At 39.5% G+C, this 22,267-nt stretch overlaps 1 protein-coding gene across 1 annotated transcript in view; it reads left to right on the forward strand.

Annotated features, from left to right (window-relative positions):
- Positions 1-22,267, forward strand: part of LOC140740034 (AP-1 complex subunit mu-1) — a 141,742-nt gene that overhangs the window by 81,705 nt on the left and 37,770 nt on the right. The window contains exon 11 of the mRNA XM_073068846.1: positions 16,139-16,214. Coding sequence (XP_072924947.1) covers positions 16,139-16,214 — 76 coding nt within the window. The remainder of the gene's footprint in view (positions 1-16,138; positions 16,215-22,267) is intronic.

Consider the following 22,267-nt stretch of genomic DNA (forward strand, 5'->3'; position numbering starts at 1 on the left):
TGGCCTCTGGCAACCCAAGAATTCGGAGATTGTAGCGTCTGCTGCGATTTTCGAGATCCACCATTTTGGAAAGGAGTTTGTTACATTTTTCCTCTAAGCTGGAACAGAGAGTCTCCAAGTATCGAACACGACTTTCTAAATCTTCAGAAGTCGAATCGATGCGAGATAAGTGTTCAGCATGTTTGTCCACTCTATCATTGATCCGATCCAGTTTGGCTTCCAACTGTTTGAAAGCTGTTCTAAATTCCTTTAAAATATCGTCTCGGAGTTGTTCGAGCGCAGCTAGAGTCTCAGCCGAGAGAGCCGGAGCTTCCTTTCTCCCGGATTTAGAACTCTTGCGAGACATTGTAAGGTAGATGTGTTCACAGGTAAGTAAAAGAAACCAAAAAAGTTCCTAACTAAGGTTTAAAAAATGGAGACATTTAGTGCAAAGATAGCGACAATAACGGAACAAAAATTCGGAGCAGCTAAGCAATCGCCATCTTACCGGAAGTCCTCCATTAGGTAAGTTTAAGCAGTTCAGTTCACTCTGTGTTACGTCGAGTTGAATTGATGGAGAGAGAGAGAGTTAATTGAGCTGATGTTTACGTTGGCAGCTTTAGTTGTTCTTGCTTCCAAAGTCTTTAGAGTCACTTCGTGTGAACCCCACACAGACATAGATGGACAGAGCCCCTTCTAGGGACTGGTCTACTAACCCACAGCACGGGTTCACCACCAGCAGACCCCCACAGGCAAGCTCTTACCTGCACTGGTAATCACGGGTCGAAATTAATCGGTCCGTGGCCTCCACCCTCGTGGTGGTCTTAAGCTCCAACAGTGGTTTCTCAGGTAGCTTCCACAATTATCCCGTGTCATGTCTCCTCTGCCGTTATCAGACCAAAAGCCTCAACTTTTTATAATCCATTGGAAATTCCAGCCGTCCGTTAACTCAACCGCTCTGAACTGTTACCATGGTGACTTCCCAGCTCGTGTCTCAGCTGGTGCCGTACTCTCTCTCTCAAGGTCACAATTAAAAGTGTTATCAAAACCAAGTCAGAGTCTTCTCTCTCCTTTAATTGCCTCCTTGTTCATTAGACTGCTGAATTTTCTAGCAGTTTCTCACCTGCGTGACAAAAGCAGCAGTAAAGACACAGACTTGCAGTTACCCCAAAGAGTACATTGTTCACCTGGCATTCAACATACCACTGGCTCTCTCTGTCCCTAATAAGGGAGAAGGAGGTGTCTCTGTTTTCACAGCGAGCGGGGAGACATAACAAACAACTTGCTGGTTTACGATGGTAAAAGTCCACCACATTGCTTTTTTTGAGCTCTATGCCCAAAGATCATGAGTCTCTGAGCACACAGCTGCAGATATTCTGACTCCCCGAGGACACTGACCCTTGATCTGCCTGTCTCCAGAGGCCCGAGACCCTAGGCTTCCAAAGCAGAGCCTAATACTTAAGCCGAGCCCTTGGCGTGCCGAACAACAACCAGTCCTGAAACCCTGAGAGCGAGTCCCATTCCTGCAAAGAACCATAGTCAGCGTGTAATTCCAGGTCAGGGTCTTCAAAAGAACCTTGAAAGGGCAAAATAAAGATATTAAAGATGGAAATAGAGCTGTTTCCAAAGATCCAAGCAAAGGAGTCGCCATTTAGCACCATCATCAATCTGCTCCGCCTTCTTCAGCCCACCCAATGTATACCAACTCTCAGAGTAATCTCTTTTCCCTACTTAGTTCCCTGTAATTCTTTCCCATGAGTCTTTCGCTGTTGTGTGCCTAACAGCTCCACCCTGATTCTCCTTGCATACTCCTACAGCGGGGTAAATTCACAGTAGCCAGTTAATTTATTAGCTGGCATGTTCTCTGGGATGAGGGGAAAAAGCTGGAGCATCCGGAGAAAATTCAGCCCATTGAATCTGCTCCACCATGGCTGATTTATAAAAATCTTCTCAACCCCATTCTCCTACCTTCTCCCATGACATTTGATGCCCTTACTAATCAAGTACCTATCAACCTCTTCTTTAAATATACACAATGACTTGGCCTCCATAGCCATCTGTGGCAATGAATTTCACAAATTCACCATCCTCTGGCTGAAGAATTCAACAGATTTTAGTGACATTCTTCTAAACTCCAATGAGTACAGGCCCAGAGCCATCAAACATTCCTCATACATTCATCCCTGGGATTATTCTTGTGAACCTCTTTTGGTCCCTCTCCAATGCCAGCATATCCTTTCTTAGATAAGGAGTCCAGAACTGCTCACAATACTTAGTGTGGTCTGACCATGCCTTATAAAGCTTTAGCATTATATTCTTGCTCCTCTCAAAATGAATGCTCACACTGCATTTGCCTTTGTTACCACTGAGTCAACCTGCAAGTTAACCTCTAGGGAATCCTGCACGCCATTTCCCAAACCCCTTGGCCCCACTGATTTCTGAATTTTCTCCCTGTTTAGAAATTGCCCTGTTTCTTTATTCCTTCCACCAAACTGCATGCCCATACACTTTCCTACTCAATATTCCATCTGCCTCTTCTTTGCCCATTCTCCTAATCTGTCTAAGTTCTTCTGTACACCTAGTTTGTAAACACATTTAACTTATATGATTAGATTGTTGATATGTAAATATGGCTATATCTATATTCAACGCCTAATTATGTGAATATAACTCTTTACGTTTTCTACAATTCTTACCAATTCAATAAGGGTATAGAATGATGGAAGTATCAAGAGTGAGAGTGAAAGTCAGACTAATGTGTTAGTTAACAGTTATATATAGAGAAGAAATAGTTACAAAGCAGAAGTATTTGCAAAAATAGACAAAAAGGAACAAATGTTGATAGAAAAATTAAACTACCAGTACAGCAATGCACACACCTTTTAACTAAATAGGGAATTGAAGGTCATTATCTTTAACAAAGAACCAGCTGTAGCAGGAATAACCAAAACAAAGGTGCATTAAAAACAGGACTTGATCTCAATATAACTTATCAAAGTATACAGGGCAAGTGGAAGTTAAGTGCAGCACTGTCCTATTAGACTTAAAAATCGCAGTCGGTTGTAATTATCAAGGTTTTGAACAGAATTCACATGGATTGAATTAAAGGATATGAAAGGTTTAGGCACTCTATCATAGCCACCTTTTATACTGTTTCTGTACAGCCTCTTGTACCCATTTGACTATTAAGTGGGATCATTGCTGATCTGTGACTCCAAGTATCCCAATTTAACTTGATTTATTGGATATAGATTACAATTTAATAATTCAGCTGACATTGGTTGTTGCTGGTGGAAGAATTTCTTTTCACTTTGGTCACTTACTGCACTGACTTTAAAGCCTGATTCTTGGATGGTGCTACCAGTGCAAATATATTTCCCAACTCTTTCCCCTGAAAACAACAATCACTTCACCAGTTAATGTTCTGAATCCCAGGTAATGCACCCATCATTTTGAGTAATCAAAGAGGAAAAACTAAATATGAAATAAAAGCTCGAGAACAACCATGTCAAGCTGACATCTGAGGAGAAAGGAGGAAGTCTTGATTTGGATCACTAATTTGACAACAGAACTGTCTGATAGAGCGTAAAAACCGAAAGTGCTGGAAATACTCAGGCAGCATCTGTAGAAAGAAAAAGTTGTAATTTCAAGTCAAATGGGAGAGAAAACAAGTTAGTCTTAAACAGGAGATGTGAGAGATAAATGGGTAGGAAAAAATTTTTTTTTGATAAGTTGAGGCTGCGATTTCTTACTTAGTGTAGGGGCTACCTACACTGTTTGCTTGCCATGCCTCCATTTTTGTCATTGGCAAACATATTTATTTGTTTATTTCTAAATGACTTAGACTGCGTTCTCAGTCTCAACATTGACTCTTGCAGATGCCACAAATCACACCCAAGTAATTGAGTACTTAGTAGTTATCCTTTCTTATGACTCTATGGTGATTATTATGCCTTTCACAACTCAGCCAATATTTGGCCAAGTCAAGAGTTTGCCTTCTATGATTTCATCTTTAGTTTTATGAAGAATTTTATCAACTGTTTCTGGTAGTTAATCTGAATAACATTGAAGGGCTTAAAATATGGCTCATCAGGAATAATTTACTCTTTTCAAATTCTCAGTTACTCAGTTGTTTTGAAGGTGTTCAGTTACTCTGTCCATAGTTATATACTCTGGTAACCCCTGATGATAGATGTATAGGCTATAATTTCCTGAGTTCTTACTCTGTACATAGCTGAATAATATACAAAGTTTTCCTTTCTATGGGGGTAATCCCAGCTTGAAAGATTTTGAAAGATTGCAGTTAGGGCTCAGTAATGTTCTCACTTATTCAAACCCTATGATTGAAGCCCTTGAGCTTTGACATCTTAGAACTATTATTTTCTGCGCTTTTAGCTTGTTTCAAATTTAGCAGGTTTCTTTTATTAATTTAACAACATCCCTAAGATGACAGAGTTTATCCTATACGACATGTTGTTCCTCAGAGCCCATGTAATCCTTATTCTAATATTGATTTTAATACACTTGAAGCTTCCATTGAAACATTTTTGTACCTCTCACCAATTGTTTTAACATCTGTAGATGGTTTCTTCATTCTGATGGTTGTCAACCTTTTTCATCTTTGTGGCTTTTAGGGTGATTAAAGCTCTTGATAGTTTCATATTAAATTTAATCCCTTTCTTTAAAAACTAACCTCGCTGCATCTCTGGTCATTTTACCCATCGGCAGATTTTTCTGCACACAATTTATCTCAATGTATAGAAGCCTTGGTCAAGCTTGAATCTTCATGGTTGTTTTGAACTGTACATTTTCTCAGACGCATATCAATGTGGACACAATGGGCTGAATGGCCTTCTCCTTGGGAGGAAATTTTGTGTACTTTTTCCTTTAAAATGATTAATTATTTATGAAATTTGCAAAATTGCAGCTTTTTGGCAGTGGGGATATTGCCAGAAATGTGTGTTAACATTGGGACGGTACACTAGTGTAACTGTTAGCGAAACACCGTTATAGCAACTGTGATCTGGGTTCGATTCTGCCACCGTCTGTAAGGAGTTTGTACATTCTCCCTGTGGCCGTGTGGACCTGTTACTGTGCTGTATCCCTAAATAAATAAAGCAAATGCATGTGCTGACTTTATAAGAACAGGTTTTAATTTTTGTTCATTTCACAGGTGTGTTTTTCACATTGTTAGTAAGGCAGGCCAACATTTAATGACCATCCTTTATTGCCTTTGGGAAGTTTCCATTACCAATGTAGCAACAGGAATTAGAAGTGGAAATACTTCAATACATTTAATATTGAGCATTTGGATTTTATGAAAGAAAAAGGGGGAAAATGATATAAATGGCTCTATGAATAAGTGATTGTAAATAATATTGAATATGGTCCTTTAAAATGGCTATTAGATTTTCTGCAGGACCTTAATTTATTCCTGACCTTGACCTCAGGTGAGACCTTAACATAGTCTTGATGTACAGCGTGCAGTATTGTAGGGGTTACCTAATAGAATATAGATGTGTACATGTTTGTTTAAGCTCTAATAGTTAAGTGATGGAAGTGCACAAAGCGTGCCTATAAATAACTGGCATGTTCAGTGTTAGCCGAGCGAGAGGAAGTAGTAGAGGTAAGGAAGAAAGCGTTCACTTATAAATGCTAGTGTAAGTCAATAACATTTTCATATCAAATTAATCCCTAATTTTGCATATGTAGTTCATTATACCAATAGTGATCCTTTTAATTTATGTTGAAAATAAACTTACTATATTTCCTTTCTGTAATCTGGAAAGAGTAGTCACATTTTGCACAGATCTTTGGATTCCTTTGTCAGTACTGTAATCCACACTATCCATAAATTATTATGCCTTCAGTAACTTCCTGTAGGAGTTGGGGTGGGGATTAGAAGTGAGCTAGTTAGAAACAGCTAGATTGTTTGCATTTGCTCTTGTACTGTACCAGAATATTTGAACATAATGTTTACTGACTAGAGAAGGCTTTACCCTCCTAATCTGCCTATTGTTAGCTCCCTAGTTATTTAAAGGGTTATTTTTGTATTCTGTATCACAAAGGGATACTTCATTTGAATATTCATTACATTTGTGATGTTTTAATGTTTATAGAGATGATTGATTTCAGTAATCTTTTCTGAAGATTGGTCATAGAATTGACTAGGTTCTTTCTCTAACATAACTATGTTGGTGCAGTGCTCAGGTTCTGACTTGTACCTACTCTGTCTGACATGGCACTGAAGTTCATTATCACAGGGATGATTCATGCATTTTGCTCTGGTGTTACTGTTGTACTATTTCTCTATATCCATTGCCTCACTGCATTATTTCCTCCTCTTCCCATGGCTCAGTGTATTCTCATATGACCAGATTGTTATAAAAATGTTTTTCAAGTATATATGTTTTAGTCCTGAAATGACCAAAGTTCATTTTTCACAGCAGTGTTAGGCTAGAAGTTATCCACTATACATGGGTGTTGCAATAAAGATAATTGCCCAGTCACTGTACTCATTGTTTGTGGCTCCTTAATCTTGCCTGATCCTTGATTCTATTGTAGAGTTCGCAGTGAAGCATGTTCAGGTCCTGCCACAAACTAGTTAAGTTGGTTAAAAAAAGGGAAACCTGCACTCCTTGTGATTCTATTGCTTGGTATATCGATAGCAGGAAGAGCAAAGGAACTGGAAAGGAATGGATTAAAAGGAAAGATCTATTGATACCCTAGTGGTGCCATTTGGAACATTAGCTTGTTTACCAGCAATTCAAACTTGAAGCTATAATCTTCAAGTTATGTTAAATTTGATGATTGTTTAATGACTATTTCTAAATTCCTTTCTTTGAAGTTAGTTCCAAAGTCAAACATGATTTTTGCAGTTAAGCATCACTGTTTAATTTTTTTTTTAATATGTGGGAATTGTTCCGGATGTTCCAAAGAAGTTAATTGCAAGCTTCAATAGAGGGCTGCCCATGCTGGCTGTTTTGAGGAAAATGTTGTGTTAACAAGATACCATTACTTGGCACGTATTAGAAGAACTGTAGCTATGGTTCCATTTATTTATACTACAGACCACAAATACTACACCAACAGACTTGATTAGTAAGGGGTTATTTAGTTAGATTATATAGTAGCAGGATCAAAGAACTTCAAACCTCATCATATCGTGATTAGGAAATTCTATGGCCCAAGAAATGCTGCCCTAGTACTGCAATTGGTGGTTCCAGATGCGAGTTCAACCACTGCCATTTCCATTTGTTCAAATGTTTCACAAATAAAAATCAGTATCTCTCATAACACATTCAGGATTTTCAGTGGAATATGGTGTATCCTGTTAATGAAACTTTGAGGATTAAGGAAGATCTAAAATCTTGCAAATGGTTTGAGATTAAGTTGAATTAACTTGCTAATTAACAACAATCTAATTGAATGGGGAAATAGGCTTGTGGAGCATGATATGAATGGACAGATATCCCTTTGGTCATTTGAGGATTGGCAGTACATTGATTTAAGGCCCCATGCAAAGTCAGCTCCTTTACTAATGTGATACTCCCCCGGGCCTGTTCTCAGTTCTCAGTAGTATGAGGGCTTCATTCTACGGCAGGATTCACGAGTGCAATCACTCAGCCCTGCTTAAGAAAGCAATATTATTGTCTGAACTAAGTGAGTAAGATAAGCTGCTTTTATAAAGCTGCCATTGCTTTCATCTAGTAGTTTGTGTAGAAAATTTCACAGCACTGGATTTGAAGTCCAAATAGATTTGAGCTTGGACTTCCACAGTTGAACTATATTTCCTTTTGAAGTTTAGGTGGCCATGGAATGCTGAATTTCAGTTTTGCCTTTGGGCATTTAGCACTGTGTGGGCATCTCATGCCACCAGGATACCTAGAGCATTCTTAAGTGGTTATATTAACAACAGAACAGTTATCCAATGGTTGGATTTAGCTGAAATCAAAACTCTGAAAAGCTGAAGACTTTTATGGAATTGCACATTCTTTTCACAGTCAATTACAGTACGATTTAATATTTTAACAATTCTATTTTGCAACATCTTTAGTAATTAAAACAAAGTTCTCTTTACAAATCCAAAGTTTAAATTTGCTGAGGCGCCAATTTAGTTGAAGTGGGTATCAAAGGCTTCTCTGATCTATGCTAAAATTATACCTATATATTTGCGCTCACTATGTTTACAAAAATAAATGTGGTTAATCTTAAAAAAGGACTGTGGAGACTGAAGTGACCTCTGCCCTGAAATCCTGTGGTATGATTGGTTGAGCAACTTACCAGAATCACCACCTCTGAGATTTCAAGAAACCACCTATATGGTTCACCAACACAATCTGGGACTGAGATTTCTATTGCAGATCAAATCAGCTAGCAGCCCCAGCTGCACACAGAAGCCTACTCATAAACCCAGAGAAATTTATTCTTAGCTCATCTTTTACAATTAGACCCTTCTATTTTTAAGTAAAATGTTTCCATTTTGGCTTTGATTCTTCCTGATGCATAACTGAATTTGTTTTATTCATTGAAGGAGAAATTCTTAACCATACAGCTGACTGAGCAGTGTAGGTAAATGTGCAAAGTGTTCGATAGCAAAAGGAAATAGTGCTCTTGCCTTGAAAGAAATAATAATAAATAAAACTCATACTCTTAATATTCATTGCGTATTTATTTATTATTTTTTTTCCCTTTTTTGTATTTGCATAGTTTGTTGCCTTCTGCACACTGATTGAACACCCAAGCTAATGCAGTCTTTCATTGATTCTGTTATGGTTATTATTCTACAGATTTATTGAGTATGTCAGCAAGAAAATGAATCTTAAGAGATGTGTATAGTGACATATATGTACTTTGATAATAAACTGACTTTGAATTTTGACAGCATAAAGAAATGGTTCACTCACCTTAACAGTAAAGGTCTCAAACTGCATTAATAGGAGATGGATCGAAAACTTTAATTGGAATATTTTTATTAATATCAGACATATTGAATTCAAAAGCATGTACATAATAGTGCATTTTATGAAAGAGTAATGAAATACAAAAAATAAAGCTTTTTAAGGAAGTAGAAGACATTTAATGTGAAGATGTATGTATGAGACATACAATTGAAGTTGGAAGCTTACATACACTTAGGTTGAAGTAATTAAAACTCATTGTTTAACCACTCCACAGATTTCATATTAGCAAACTATAGTTTTGGCAAGATGTTGAGGACATCTACTTTGTGCATGACACGAGTAATTTTTCCAACAGTTGTTTACAGACAGATTATTTCACTTTTAATTAACTATATCACAATTCCAGTGGGTCAGAAGTTTACAAACAAAATCAAAAGAAATCAGCCAAGACCTCAGGAAAAAAAAATTGTGGACTTCCACAAGTCTGGTTCATCCTTGGGAGCTATTTCCAAACGCCTGAAGGTACCATGTTCATCTGTACAAACAATAGTACGCAAGTATAAACACCATGGGACCACGCAGTCATCGTACCGCTCAGGAAGGAGACGCATTCTGTTTCCTAGAGATGAACGTACTTTGGCGCGAAAAGTGCAAATCAATCCCAGAACAACACAAAGGACCTTGTGAAGATGCTGGAGGAAACAGGTAGACAAGTATCTATATCCACAGTAAAACGAGTCCTATATCAACATAACCTGAAAGGCTGCTTAGCAAGGAAGAAGGCACTGCTCCAAAACCACCATAAAAAAGCCAGACTACAGTTTGCAAGTGCACATGGGGACAAAGATCTTACTTTTTGGAGAAATGTCCTCTGATCTGATGAAACAAAAATTGAACTGTTTGGCCATAATGACCATCATTATGTTTGGAGGAAAAAGGGTGAGGCTTGCAAGCCAAAGAACACCATCCCAACCGTGAAGCACGGGGGTGGCAGCATCATGTTGTGGGGATGCTTAGCTGTGTGAGGGACTGGTACACTTCACAAAATAGATGGCATCATGAGGAAGGAAAATTATGTGGATACATTGAAGCAACATCTCAAGACATCAGCTAGGAAGTTAAAGCTCGGTCGCAAATAGAACCGTAGAATATTACAGCACAGTACAGGCCCTTCAGCCCTCCATGTTGTGCTGACCCATATACCATAGATTCCGGATTTTAAGCCGCTACTTTTTTCCCACATTTTGAACAGCTTTGAACTTTGCGGCCAATAATCCGAAGCGGCTAATGCATGATTTTTTTCATGCCGCCTCGTAAACATTTTGCCTCATAACAGTAGACCAATAAAATTGATGAGTAGTTCACAGAGGTCCAATGAAATTGTACGATAAATCAAGCGCACTTTCACAATTAAATTATTGTAAATCAGTCATTTGTACTCACCCTCATCAACATGGAAAACACTCGAAGCATTGTGCTGCCTACTTAGTTTAAACTATATTTGTTTTCTGTACTACATCGCGGGATGCTATGACGTCACACCCGGTTTCGCGGTGTCTTGTGGGAAAATGCCGGTTTGCGATGAAACGGGACGGAGGGAGGGAGCGCATTACGCGAGCGGCTTTGGATCTGAGCGAACTCTGCTTTTAAGTTAAAGGTATCAATAACTTTTCCTGGTAGGCTGCAATATATATATTTTTTTACCAGTCGTTAGGAGATATTGGAATGTTGTTCAGTAAAGAAGTATACGCAACGTATATTTAAAAGTAGCCGCGTACGGGCACGGTTCGAAAAAAAGCATTTGCAATATGTATTTGTTTTTGTTACCATATGGATTTAATTAAAAGTTAAAAAAATCCTCACGTGTAATATCTTTCTGTGTAAATATCTCATATTACAACGTGGGACACCTGCGGCCGAAAATCCGGTGCGGCCTAAAATCCGGTGCGGCCTAAAATCCGATGCAGCCTTTACAATTAAAAAATTGATTTTATTTCTAAAATTAGAGCCAGCGGCTTTTAATCAGGTGCGCTCTGTAGTCCGGAATCTACGGTAATCCTTTTTTTTTCAAAAAGTACTAAACCCACACTACCCCATAACTTTTCTCCATTTTTCTTTCATCCATGTGCCTGTCCAGATAGATAGATAGATAGATACTTTATTCATCCCCATGGGGAAATTCAACCTTTTTTCCAATGTCCCATACACTTGTAGTAGCAAAACTAATTACATACAATACTTAACTCAGTAAAAAATATGATATGCATCTAAATCACTATCTCAAAAAGCATTAATAATAGCTTTAAAAAAAGTTCTTAAGTCCTGGCGGTTGAATTGTAAAGCCTAATGGCATTGGGGAGTATTGACCTCTTCATCCTGTCTGAGGAGCATTGCATCGATAGTAACCTGTCGCTGAAACTGCTTCTCTGTCTCTGGATGGTGCTATGTAGAGGTCCAAGAGGCTCTTAAATAACCCTAATGTTTTGGCCTCCACCGCCATTCCTGGCAAGTCATTCCAGGCACTCACAACCCTCTGTGTTTAAAAAAAAAAACTTACCCTGATGTCTCCCCTAAACTTCCCTCCTTTAATTTTGTACGTATGCCCTCTGGTGTTTGCCATTGGTGCCCTGGGAAACAGGTACTGACTATCCACCCTATCTGTGCCTCTCATAATCTTGTAGACCTCTATCAAGTCCCCTCTCATTCTTCTACGCTCCAAAGAGAAAAGTCCCAGCTCTGCTAACCTTGCTTCATATGACTTGTTCTCCAAACCAGGCAACATCCTGGTAAATCTGCTCTGCACCCTCTCCATAGCTTCCTATAATGAGGTGGCCAGAATTGAACACAATACTCCAAGTGCAGTCTCACCAGAGATTTGTAGAGTTGCAACATGACCTCTCTACTCTTGAACTCAATCCCCCTGTTAATGAAGCCTAGCATCCCCATAGTCCTTCTTAACTACCCTATCAACCTGTGCAGCGACCTTGAGGGATGTATGGATTTAAACCCCAAGGTCCCTCTGTTCATCCACACTCTTAAGTAACTGACTATTAATCCTGTACTCATTAATGAGTCTTCCAAATGGACAATGGCCCCAAGCATACCTCCAAAGTTGTGGTAAAATTGTTTAAGGACACCAAAGTCAAGGTATTGGAGTGGCCATCACAAAACCCTGACCTCCCTCAATCCGATAGAAAATTTGTGGACAGAACTGAAAAGGCATGTGCAAGCAAGGAGGCCTACAAACCTGACTCAGTTACACCAGTTCTGTCTGGAGGAATGGAACAAAATTCCAGCAACTTATTGTGAGAAGCTTGTGGAAGGTTACCCAAAACGTTTGACCCAAGTTAAACAATTTAAAGGCAATGCTACCAAATACTAACAAAGTGTATGTAAACTTCTAACCCACAGGGAATGTGATGAAAGAAATAAAAGCTGAAATAAATCATTCTCTCTACTATTATTCTGACATTTCACATTCTTAAAATAAAGTTGTGGTCCTAACTGACCTAAGACAGGTAATGTTTTCTAGGATTAAGTGTCTGGAATTGTGAAAAACTTAGTTTAAATGTATTTGGCTAAGGTGTATGTAAACTTCTGACTTCAACTGTATGTAAGGTATAATTTATACACAGGTGATTCTAAATATGAGAATGCAAGTAAAAGTGAAAAGTTGAGTACTGGTATAGTACTAGAACTATTGACCAGTAAGTCTAACATCTGTGGTAGATATTACTAGAGGGGACTCTGAGGTATATGATGTACAAACATTTGGATATACAGGGGCTGATTAGGGATAGTCAGCATGGTCTGTATACACTATGTCTACAGACCTTTGATAAAGTTCTGTGTGGTAGGCTGCTTTAGAAAGTTAAATTGAGTGATATACTAGGGAACTGCCAAGTTAGATGCACGATGGCTTAATGGTAGGAATCTGAAGGTGATGAAAAAGGTTGTTTTTGGGACTGTATGCCTGTAACTGGTGGTTCCCCCCCAGGGGCCCATTGCAATTTGTCAGTGATTTGGATGGGAATATACAAGGCATGATTAATAAACTTGCAAATCACACTAATATTGGTGGTGTCATCAACATTGAAGGTGATTATCAGGATTTACAGAGAGATTATGATCAGCTGTGTTAAGTGAGCCAACAAATGGCAAATGGAATATAATTCACATAAGTGCAAGGTGTTGTATTTTGGGAAGACAACTGAAGGGTGGACTTTCAAAGTGAATGGTAGGTCTCTGGTGAGTGTTGTAGAACAAAGGGACCTAGGAGTACATGGTTCCCTGAAAGTGGCATCACAGGTAGACTGGGTGGTGAAGAAGGCTCTTGGCCTTCGTCAGTAAAGGAACTGAGTACAGAAGATGGGATGTTGTATGCAGTTGTACAAGATGTTGGTGAGGCTAAATTTGGAATACGGTGTTCAGTATTGGTCACCCTGTTATGGGAAAGATATCATTAAGCAGGAAAAGGTGAAAAAGACGTTTGTGAAGATATTGCTGGGACTCAAGGGAAAGGGTTATGGAGAGGGGTTAAATAGGTTGGGATTTTATTCATTGAAGCCTAGGAGAATAAAGTTAATCTTATGGAGGTGTATAAAATCACGAGGGGCATAGATGGGTTGAATGCATGGTCTTTTTCCCAGGGTTGGGGAATTAAGATCTGAAAGGCATAGGTTTAAGGTGAGATGAGAGAGATTTAATAAGGACCTGAAGGGCAACTTTTTCACCCAGAGGATGGATATTATGTGGAATGAGATGCCAGAGGAAGTGGTTGAGGCAGGCATATTAACATAATTTAAAAGAAACTTGGAAAGGTTTAAAGGGTTATGAGTGAAACACGAGCAAATGGAACTAGCTTAGATAGGAATCTTGGGCAGCTTGGAGCATGCTCCTCAGACAGGATGAAGAGGTCAATACTCCCCAATGCCATTAGGCTTTACAATTCAACCGCCAGGACTTAAGAACTTTTTTTAAAGCTATTATTAATGCTTTTTGAGATAGTGATTTAGATGCATATCATATTTTTTACTGAGTTAAGTATTGTATGTAATTAGTTTTGCTACTACAAGTGTATGGGACATTGGAAAAAAGGTTGAATTTCCCCATGGGGATGAATAAAGTATCTATCTATCTATCTATCTATCTATCAGTTGGACCAAATGTTCTTTTGCTGTGATGTCTGACTGTGACTCTGTAATTCCCCCTAGCAGGTGATTTGATCATTAAATAATATTCAGACTATCACATCGAAAAAAGAACTGATAAATCAATGGCAGAAATGTACATATAGGTACAATAAAGAAAAGGGTGATATGGATTAGAGTTGTTGTGGCTGATAGAGAAATGGTTTCTTATCAAGGGTTTGGAGAAAAAATGATAAATCTGTTGCTCTGGCTCCACGCATGTTGCCTGACTTAGTCTTTACAGCATTGTTGGGTTTTGTCTGAGATTTCTTTGCATCTACAGGAATTTGCCTTTGTAAAAGTGACAGGACAGCTCAGTTGACTAATCTGTATTGTAATCACAGAGCTATGATTTCCTCCTTGCACTGCAAGCATTGGAGTAATAGTATGAAATCCTCTCTCTGGTGCAATATTTCATGTCATTATCATTGTTACGTTGGAAACTCCTTTGATGTCTATCTCTTAGAGTGTTTTGGGCAAGTTCGCTCAGCTCCTATCTATTAATTTCATATGCAGTACTAGATAGATCTGAATGTCAAATTCAAGGTCAAATAAACTGCAGATGCTGAATTATGAAATTTCCTTTCATTCCTACCACAGAGACCCAAACAGTCCTTTATAATGAAGGATCAATTTACTTTCAATTCCTGCAGTTGGGTGGGTTGTCAGCCTGCAGATGATAATGAAGATTGGAGGTGTTCTGGATAGTGTAGAAGACAGCGCAGTTGATCTTTAAACACACTCCACCCATGCAGAAGTGAACTTTCCAAAAACAGCTGTTCCTAATTATTTTCCCTTGTTCCTGCCTAATGTTCTTGTAATTTGCCCTGTTTCAATTTAATAGTCTCCTACAAGATCCATATTTATTCTTATATATTGGTATCATAAAGTTTATGAAGTTGTGATCACTAAACGGCACTTGTTCCAGGGAAGAAGTATGGAGGTAAATGGAAATGGTGAGAGGAAGATAGTGTGCAAGAGTTTAATGGTGATGAGAAAAGAGGTGATGGATTAATCAGATATAGTGAGGTTGTATGATTAACCAGAATGGGTAAAGAGGCGTAGAAATGGAACAGAATAGGAACCACAAGCATGGTTTGGGAAGAAAAGGTTCCTCTTTTTAAAAAAAAAAGTGAGCCTGTGTTCCAGATTACTTGTTTCCTTAACCATCAGTATCAAACCTTGCTGCAGACCTTGTGTCTTCTATTCATCTGCTTAATGATCTTTTTAAACTCCTTCGTGAATAATACTTGTCCCTTCTCTCCGTGTCGATGTGACCTCATCTCATTGTGCCATCCATTATTTTTGTCCCCACCCACCCACAAACTGAAAGAGTTATGTATTCATTGAACTTTGGCAGCTACATCTTATTGCAGGTATTTGCTGTCCACTGAACCCCCCTTGGAACTTCTTTATTAAAACTATTGATTTAACTCATTCTTCCCAAAAGCTGTTGCTCTGTTTAGTGATCAATGAGTATATACACCATACACACTAAGGCTTGTTAACTAGTCTTATCAGAGTATACATTTGAGATGTAGGAGGAAATCAAAACACCTGAGAAAATCCACACCATCACAGGGAGAATGTAGAAATTCCACGTCAATAGAAAGAGGTCAGGCTGGAACCTGTGTCACTGGGGCTGAGAGCCAGCAGCTCTCCTAGTTATGCGACAGTGCTCGGACAAGGACTGAGCATTTGGCATCCTAACAGCTGTAAGGATGTCAAAAGTGAATCTATTTAAGTTTCAGAGCACTTCAAAATGTTGGTAATGTTCACGTAAGTAATGGTAAAACTTCATCTTTTGGGTACTAGTAAATTGGTGTTCACCACACATGGTTTTCTTTCCAACTAGTTTCTGAACCTTGTGCTGCAACAGGAAAGTGCCTTGAAACTGTTCTCCATTAAATTCAGTACTGTGAAATGATGTAGGTTCTAGATAGCTGAGACAACACAAGCTTGTATATTGACTTTATCCTAAAGCTACAAACTGTGTTGCAAAAAAACTTAAGATAAATATCTTAATGTGTTTGGCTATTTCACCGAAGTCTATTTTCTTCTGCTCAGGTTCGCTACTTAAAGATCATTGAGAAAAGTGGCTACCAGGCTTTACCATGGGTTCGTTATATTACTCAGAATGGAGGTAAGGAATATGCAGACTTAATAGATACGGTCTCATCAATGATTAAATCCTTTCACAAATGTTATTTTTAATTGCTAAATACCTTCAAGTTTTGATTAAGTTTTAATCAAAGCATTCTGTTATGTTGTATTTTCACATGGAAAAGCTTCCCAAAATGATATTTTAATATCCTTGGCATCTTTTAATCTTGCTAGAACAGGGGTCAGCAACCTTTTTTGCACTGTGGACCGGTTTAATATTGACAATATTCTTGCGGACCAGCCAACAGGGGGTGGGGGTTTGTTGATCACAACCGGAATATAGGTAATAAGTCAACTGTAAGTCACTTGTAAGTGGCTAATACACTTTCTTTCATTTCTAAAATAGTTTATCTAATGAATTTAATATTAAACACACAGTGCATATTTTCCTCGCATGAATATAGTGATAACTCAATTATAACTTAGCATCATAACATTTTAAGAGCAAACACGAGGAAATTAGCAGATGCTGGAAATTCAAACAACAACACACACAAAATGCTGGTGGAACACAGCAGGCCAGGCAGCATCTATAGGAGAAGTACTGTCAACGTTTCGGGCCGAGACCCTTCGTCAGGACTAACCGAAAGGAAAGATAGCAAGAGATTTGAAAGTAGTGGGGGGAGGGGGAAATGCGAAATGGTAGGAGAGCTGGAAAGGTGATCGGCGAAAGTGATACAGAGCTGGAAAAGGGAAAGGATCATGGGACGGGAGGCCTCGGGAGAAAGAAGTGGGGGGGGGGGGGGAAGAACCAGAGGGAGATGGAGAACAGGCAAACAACTAAATATGTCAGGGATGGGGTAAGAAGGGGAGGAGGGGCATTAACAGAAGTTAGAGAAGTTAATGTTCATGCCATCAGGTTGGAGGCTACCCAGCCGGTATATAAGGTGTTGTTCCTCCAACCTGAGTTTGGATTCATCTTGACAGTAGAGGAGGCCATGGATAGACATATCAGAATGGGAATGGGACGTGGAATTAAAATGTGTGGCCACTGGGAGATCCTGCTTTTTCTGGCAGACCAAGCATAGGTGTTCAGCGAAACGGTCTCCCAGTCTGCGTCGGGTCTCACCAATATATAAAAGGCCACACCGGGAGCACCGGACGCAGTATACCACACCAGCCGACCCACAGGTGAAGTGTCGCCTCACCTGGAAGGACTGTCTGGGGCCCTGAATGGTGGTGAGGGAGGAAGTGTAAGGGCAGGTGTAGCACTTGTTCCGTTTACAAGAATAAGTGCCAGGAGGGAGATCGGTAGGAAGGGATGGGGGGGAATGAGTGGACAAGGGAGTCGCGTAGGGAGCGATCCCTGCGAACAGAAAGATGTGCTTGGTAGTGGGATCCCGTTGGAGGTGGCAGAAGTTACGGAGAATTATACATTGGACCTGGAGGCTGGTGGGGTGGTAGGTGAGGACAGGGAAACCCTATCCCGAGTGGGGTGGCGGGTTGATGGGGTGAGGGCAGATGTGCGGGAAATGGGAGAGATGCGTTTGAGAGCAGAGTTGATGGTGGAGGAAGGGAAGCCCCTTTGTTTAAAAAAGGAAGACATCTCCTTCGTCCTGGAATGAAAAACCTCATCCTGAGAGCAGATGCGGCGGAGACGGAGGAATTGTGAGAAGGGGTTAGCATTTTTAACTTCTAACTTCCATTAATGCCCCTCCTCCCCTTCTTACCCCATCCCTAACATATTTAGTTGTTTGCCTGTTCTCCATCTCCCTCTGATGCTTATTCCCCCCCCCCCCCCCGTCTTTCTCCCAAGGCCTCCCGTCCCATGATCCTTTCCCTTCTCCAGCTCTGTATCACTTTAGCCTATCACCTTTCCAGCTCTTAGCTTCATCCCACCCCCTCCGGTCTTCTCCTATCATTTCGCATTTCCCCCCTCCCCCCACTACTTTCAAATCTCTTGCTATCTTTCCTTTCGGTTAGTCCTGACGAAGGGTCTCGGCCCGAAACGTCGACAGTACTTCTCCTTATAGATGCTGCCTGGCCTGCTGTGTTCCACCAGCATTTTGTGTGTGTTGTTGATAACATTTTAAGTATCGTTTGGATATTAAACACACAATGCATATTTTCCTCATATGAACATATAAAATCATTGCAACACACCAATATTGCCGAATCAGTGGGAGCCCTGGCCTTGTTTCCCTGCAACAAGATGGTCCCATCCAGGGGTGATGAGAGACAGTGATTCTCAAAGGGGTTCCTTATGTCCAGTCTATTCCGCAATTTAGTTTTCGTGGCTCTCAGCACTTGCTTCTGCCCTGCTTGTTCACGTTTTCTTTGCTCAAAACTCAATGGGTTTGTCTTTAAGTGCAGGGTGCTTGGACTTAAGATGCTGAAGCAGATTTGAGGGCTTCATTGCCTCATTAGACAGCCTGCCACCAGACGCCTTGGCCAGGTGCAGGTGGTCGTGGGTGGGGTAAGGGCCTGAGGTCCCTGTGCCGGGGCCCCGGCGGTTGCAGTCTGGAGAGAGTAACTGACCAAGCGAGGAGTGCAACAGGGCATGTGCCTGCCCCCCCCCACAGGTAGGTAGGTTGGATCTATCGGCTGACAACAGTTTGGCTCGAGGGATGACTTCTAGCAGATCACAGCGAGGTAGCTGCTCTGCTACTTACGAAACCCTGAGCCCGAATTAGGTCGTCTGCGAATATTTTAGCACTGGGTTACCCATGAACATTCGGTGTGCTAAACAGACTTAGAGGCGGCGCCCATCTCTCCGCGCTCCAGGCCAGTAGCAATGGCACTTCCCGCCAGCCGCATGAGGTGTCCGGTTACCCAAGGCCAACCAATGATCCCTGGCGCTAGGGTATCGCTGCGTTTAGGCGACTGATGACTCACGTGTGTTCAAGTTCAACAGTGGGCGTGACAGGGAATGAGAAAGGTGCAGCTGACTCATATCGTTTCATATCACCAAATCATATCATTTTTTCGTGGCCCAGCGGTTGAGGACCACTGTGCTAGAATACTTCCATTTGGAGATGTTTTGGAAGTAGAGCAAGAGATTGTCAGCTACGAGATATCTAGTTCTTAAAATCCCTGAATGTTACTGTCTTGTTAACACACCCTCAAATCAACAACCACTATTGATTTCCATTTCAGCTGTTACAGAACCAATGTTTTGCTACTGTTTTCCACTTTGCATAGTTCTAGAAGCTCATAAAATTTCTTTGTATTTCCTACTGGCATACCTTCCATATGCCTTCCTTTTATTAATTTTTTATGTCATCTTTATTCCTGAAGTATTCCCAGTTCTTAGACTGACTATTATTTGTTGCAATTTCAAGCCTTGATTCCAGTCTAATTCCATACCTGAGTATTTTATGTAAAATAATCCAATGTTCAATGATTGATTCTATAGTGTGTTCTTGGAAAATGCCTTGAATAAATTGCATGAATTTATCCTCAAGGATACCTTTGCTCAGTATGCTTTATTCAGTCTATTTGATGATAAAAATTTCCATGGTAATAGACAACCATTCTCAAAATCTGCATTATTTTACAGATTAAATATAGAATATTATTTCAGTGGTTTAGGACTAATGATTGCTGCTGTTGAGTTATGGCTATCCTTGTGTAGTAGTCACAAGATTAGCCTGCAGGTAAAACAAGTGAAGAGACCTTTATTGCAAGAGGTATGAAGTGCAGTGTACAAGGGTCTTGTTACAAGTGCTGGGGTCTTTAAGCCTATACCTGGGGAATTGTGTAGATATGCTTGCCTTGGAAACAGTGAGTAGAATGTTCATTAAATCAATTTCTTAAATGAAGGAAGATTTTTGTGAGGAAAGATTGAATAGATTGGTCCTTTGCTCCCCGGAACTTAAAGTAATAGAAGTGAAAATTATTTAAACATGACTTTCTGAGGGGCTGTTGTGAGGCTCTATCCCCTGTGCGGAAATCTAAAACTGTGGAGGAAAACAAAGTTGACCATTTAAATCTTTAGTGAAAGGTTTTCATCTGATTTGTGACTTCTTAGAGTTATCTGTCTCAGAATAAGGAGAAGTTCGGTCACTTCATATTTCAGGCTGACCTAGATTTTTTGTACTCAAAAAAAAAAATCAGAAGTACAGGGATCAGGTAATAAAGTGAAAATTGGATGAGCTGTGACTGTGTTTATGGTGGAGAAGGTACCAGGAGTTATATAATTGAATTTTATCCTCTATAAATCATTTCCCTCCCTTTTTTTAAGTTCTGTAAATTTAAGAAAAAAATTCGGGTGTATATCTGATATGGAAGCATTTGATTAGTAACCTAGCTCATTGAGGCAGAGTTTCCTAATTGGTAAATTATTTCTACATATTTGTTTTTGAAATGGGGGGGGGGCAACAGCAACGATACCATTTTCATTTACTGTTCTCCTCAATCTGAAAGCATTAATGATTACGTAGGAGGACTTTATGGTTGCCAGATTAGGTTGAGCATGGCAGACAGCTTTCCCATGGAATGTAATGGTCCAGCTGGGGTTTATAGCAGCTTACACCTGCATGCGACCCAGTTGTTTCAGTAAGGCTGAGATTCAGTGGAAGAAGTTAAACATGACCTGTGGATAGCATGTCCAATACTATAACCACTACCTGCCACACCTGACAAACATTAGTGGACCGTAGGACTAGTAATGTCATATTACAAAAAGGTTGCATGTACTGGCCAGCAGACAAACAATAGAAAATTTACTATTTTATTAAGTGAATTTATTTTGTGCTTTTGGGAAATGAGAAGAAATTATTGAAAAGAAGGTTAATTAGGTCACTATGTTAAAGGTATAAGAAGTGACTGAGTTAACAGTCATACTTCAGAAATCTATTAAGTTCATTAAGTAAGGGTGATACTTCCAGGAATAAATTACCATGATATATTTTCCATTTCCTGGTTCTGTCTCCTCACATCAGTTTGCCAACTTATTATAGTCAGTACATATTTGTCTTTGAGTCAGAAGATTTAATGTACACATCTTCAACTAGCAACTCAAGTAGTAATGCTCAGGCTAAGTGTAGTTTTCAGATTTGAGAGTACTGTCCTGGTGATGGTGTTGTCTCCAGGGTGAGACGTTAAACAAGACGGTGCATCAATAAACGTGGCTCTAATAAGCTCCTGTAGTGAAACTTCATTGGTGCTTCTTACCTGGAAAAAATGTGATAACTTTCAGAAAAGGATATGAAAGGATGTAGAGAATCAAAGAAATCACTGCCTATTTCTGCTCAATCTTGCTGTCACTGCACAGTTGTATGTCTGTCATGTGTCTCTTCTACAAAGCTGCTTCTTTTTCCCTCCCCTCTTGTGCTTCCTCAGCCTTCGGTGAAAGAGAGTTGATTTGTGTGCAGAACACACAGAAAGAGGAACGTTTTAAAGCTTTGCCCGTTTCAGTACTCACACTCTTACATCATTCACATGCTTTTCTCTCCATTAGAGATACTCAGCTGTTATAAATATCCAAGTATTCTTAAACATGATTTTGAATGAAGTAAAGTACAAACCCTAGCATCTATACCAGCCTTTCTCAATCTTTTTGCCCTGGAGGAACCCTTGAAATAATTTTCAGAGCCTCTGCGTAAAAAAAAAAGATTATATCTACAACTCATGGTACATTAGCATGGTCAGTAAGTTGTAGATAATATTGATCCAAAAATAATTGTCGTGCTCCTTTAGGTACAGAATGAATTTTTAGCTAACCTTTCTGGGGGAAAAAAAACATAATTAAGCTTAGCTTACCTTTCTTGAAATTAATCTTTCTTTCCCTTCATAAATTTTAAAAACATATAATGCAAACATAATAAATTTCTGTTAAATAACTGGCTTAAGCCAAAATGGGATTTAATTTTTCTAAAGTAGGCTTGGTAGATTTAATTTAAATAAAGTTTGTAAATTGATTTTAATTAATGCTATTTACAACATAAAAGTTTATTGACAATGTTGACTAGTAAAGTTGCTAAAAACCATAAGCCAAAACAACATGAATAAAAATCACAATTTTATACAAGACTTTGAAAAAACTTTTTCTTACAAAGTGATCAGACTCAAATATTTAAGACATAGCATGTG

The sequence above is a fragment of the Hemitrygon akajei genome, chromosome 16, assembly GCF_048418815.1.
Source record: "Hemitrygon akajei chromosome 16, sHemAka1.3, whole genome shotgun sequence".
Lineage (NCBI taxonomy): Eukaryota > Metazoa > Chordata > Chondrichthyes > Myliobatiformes > Dasyatidae > Hemitrygon > Hemitrygon akajei.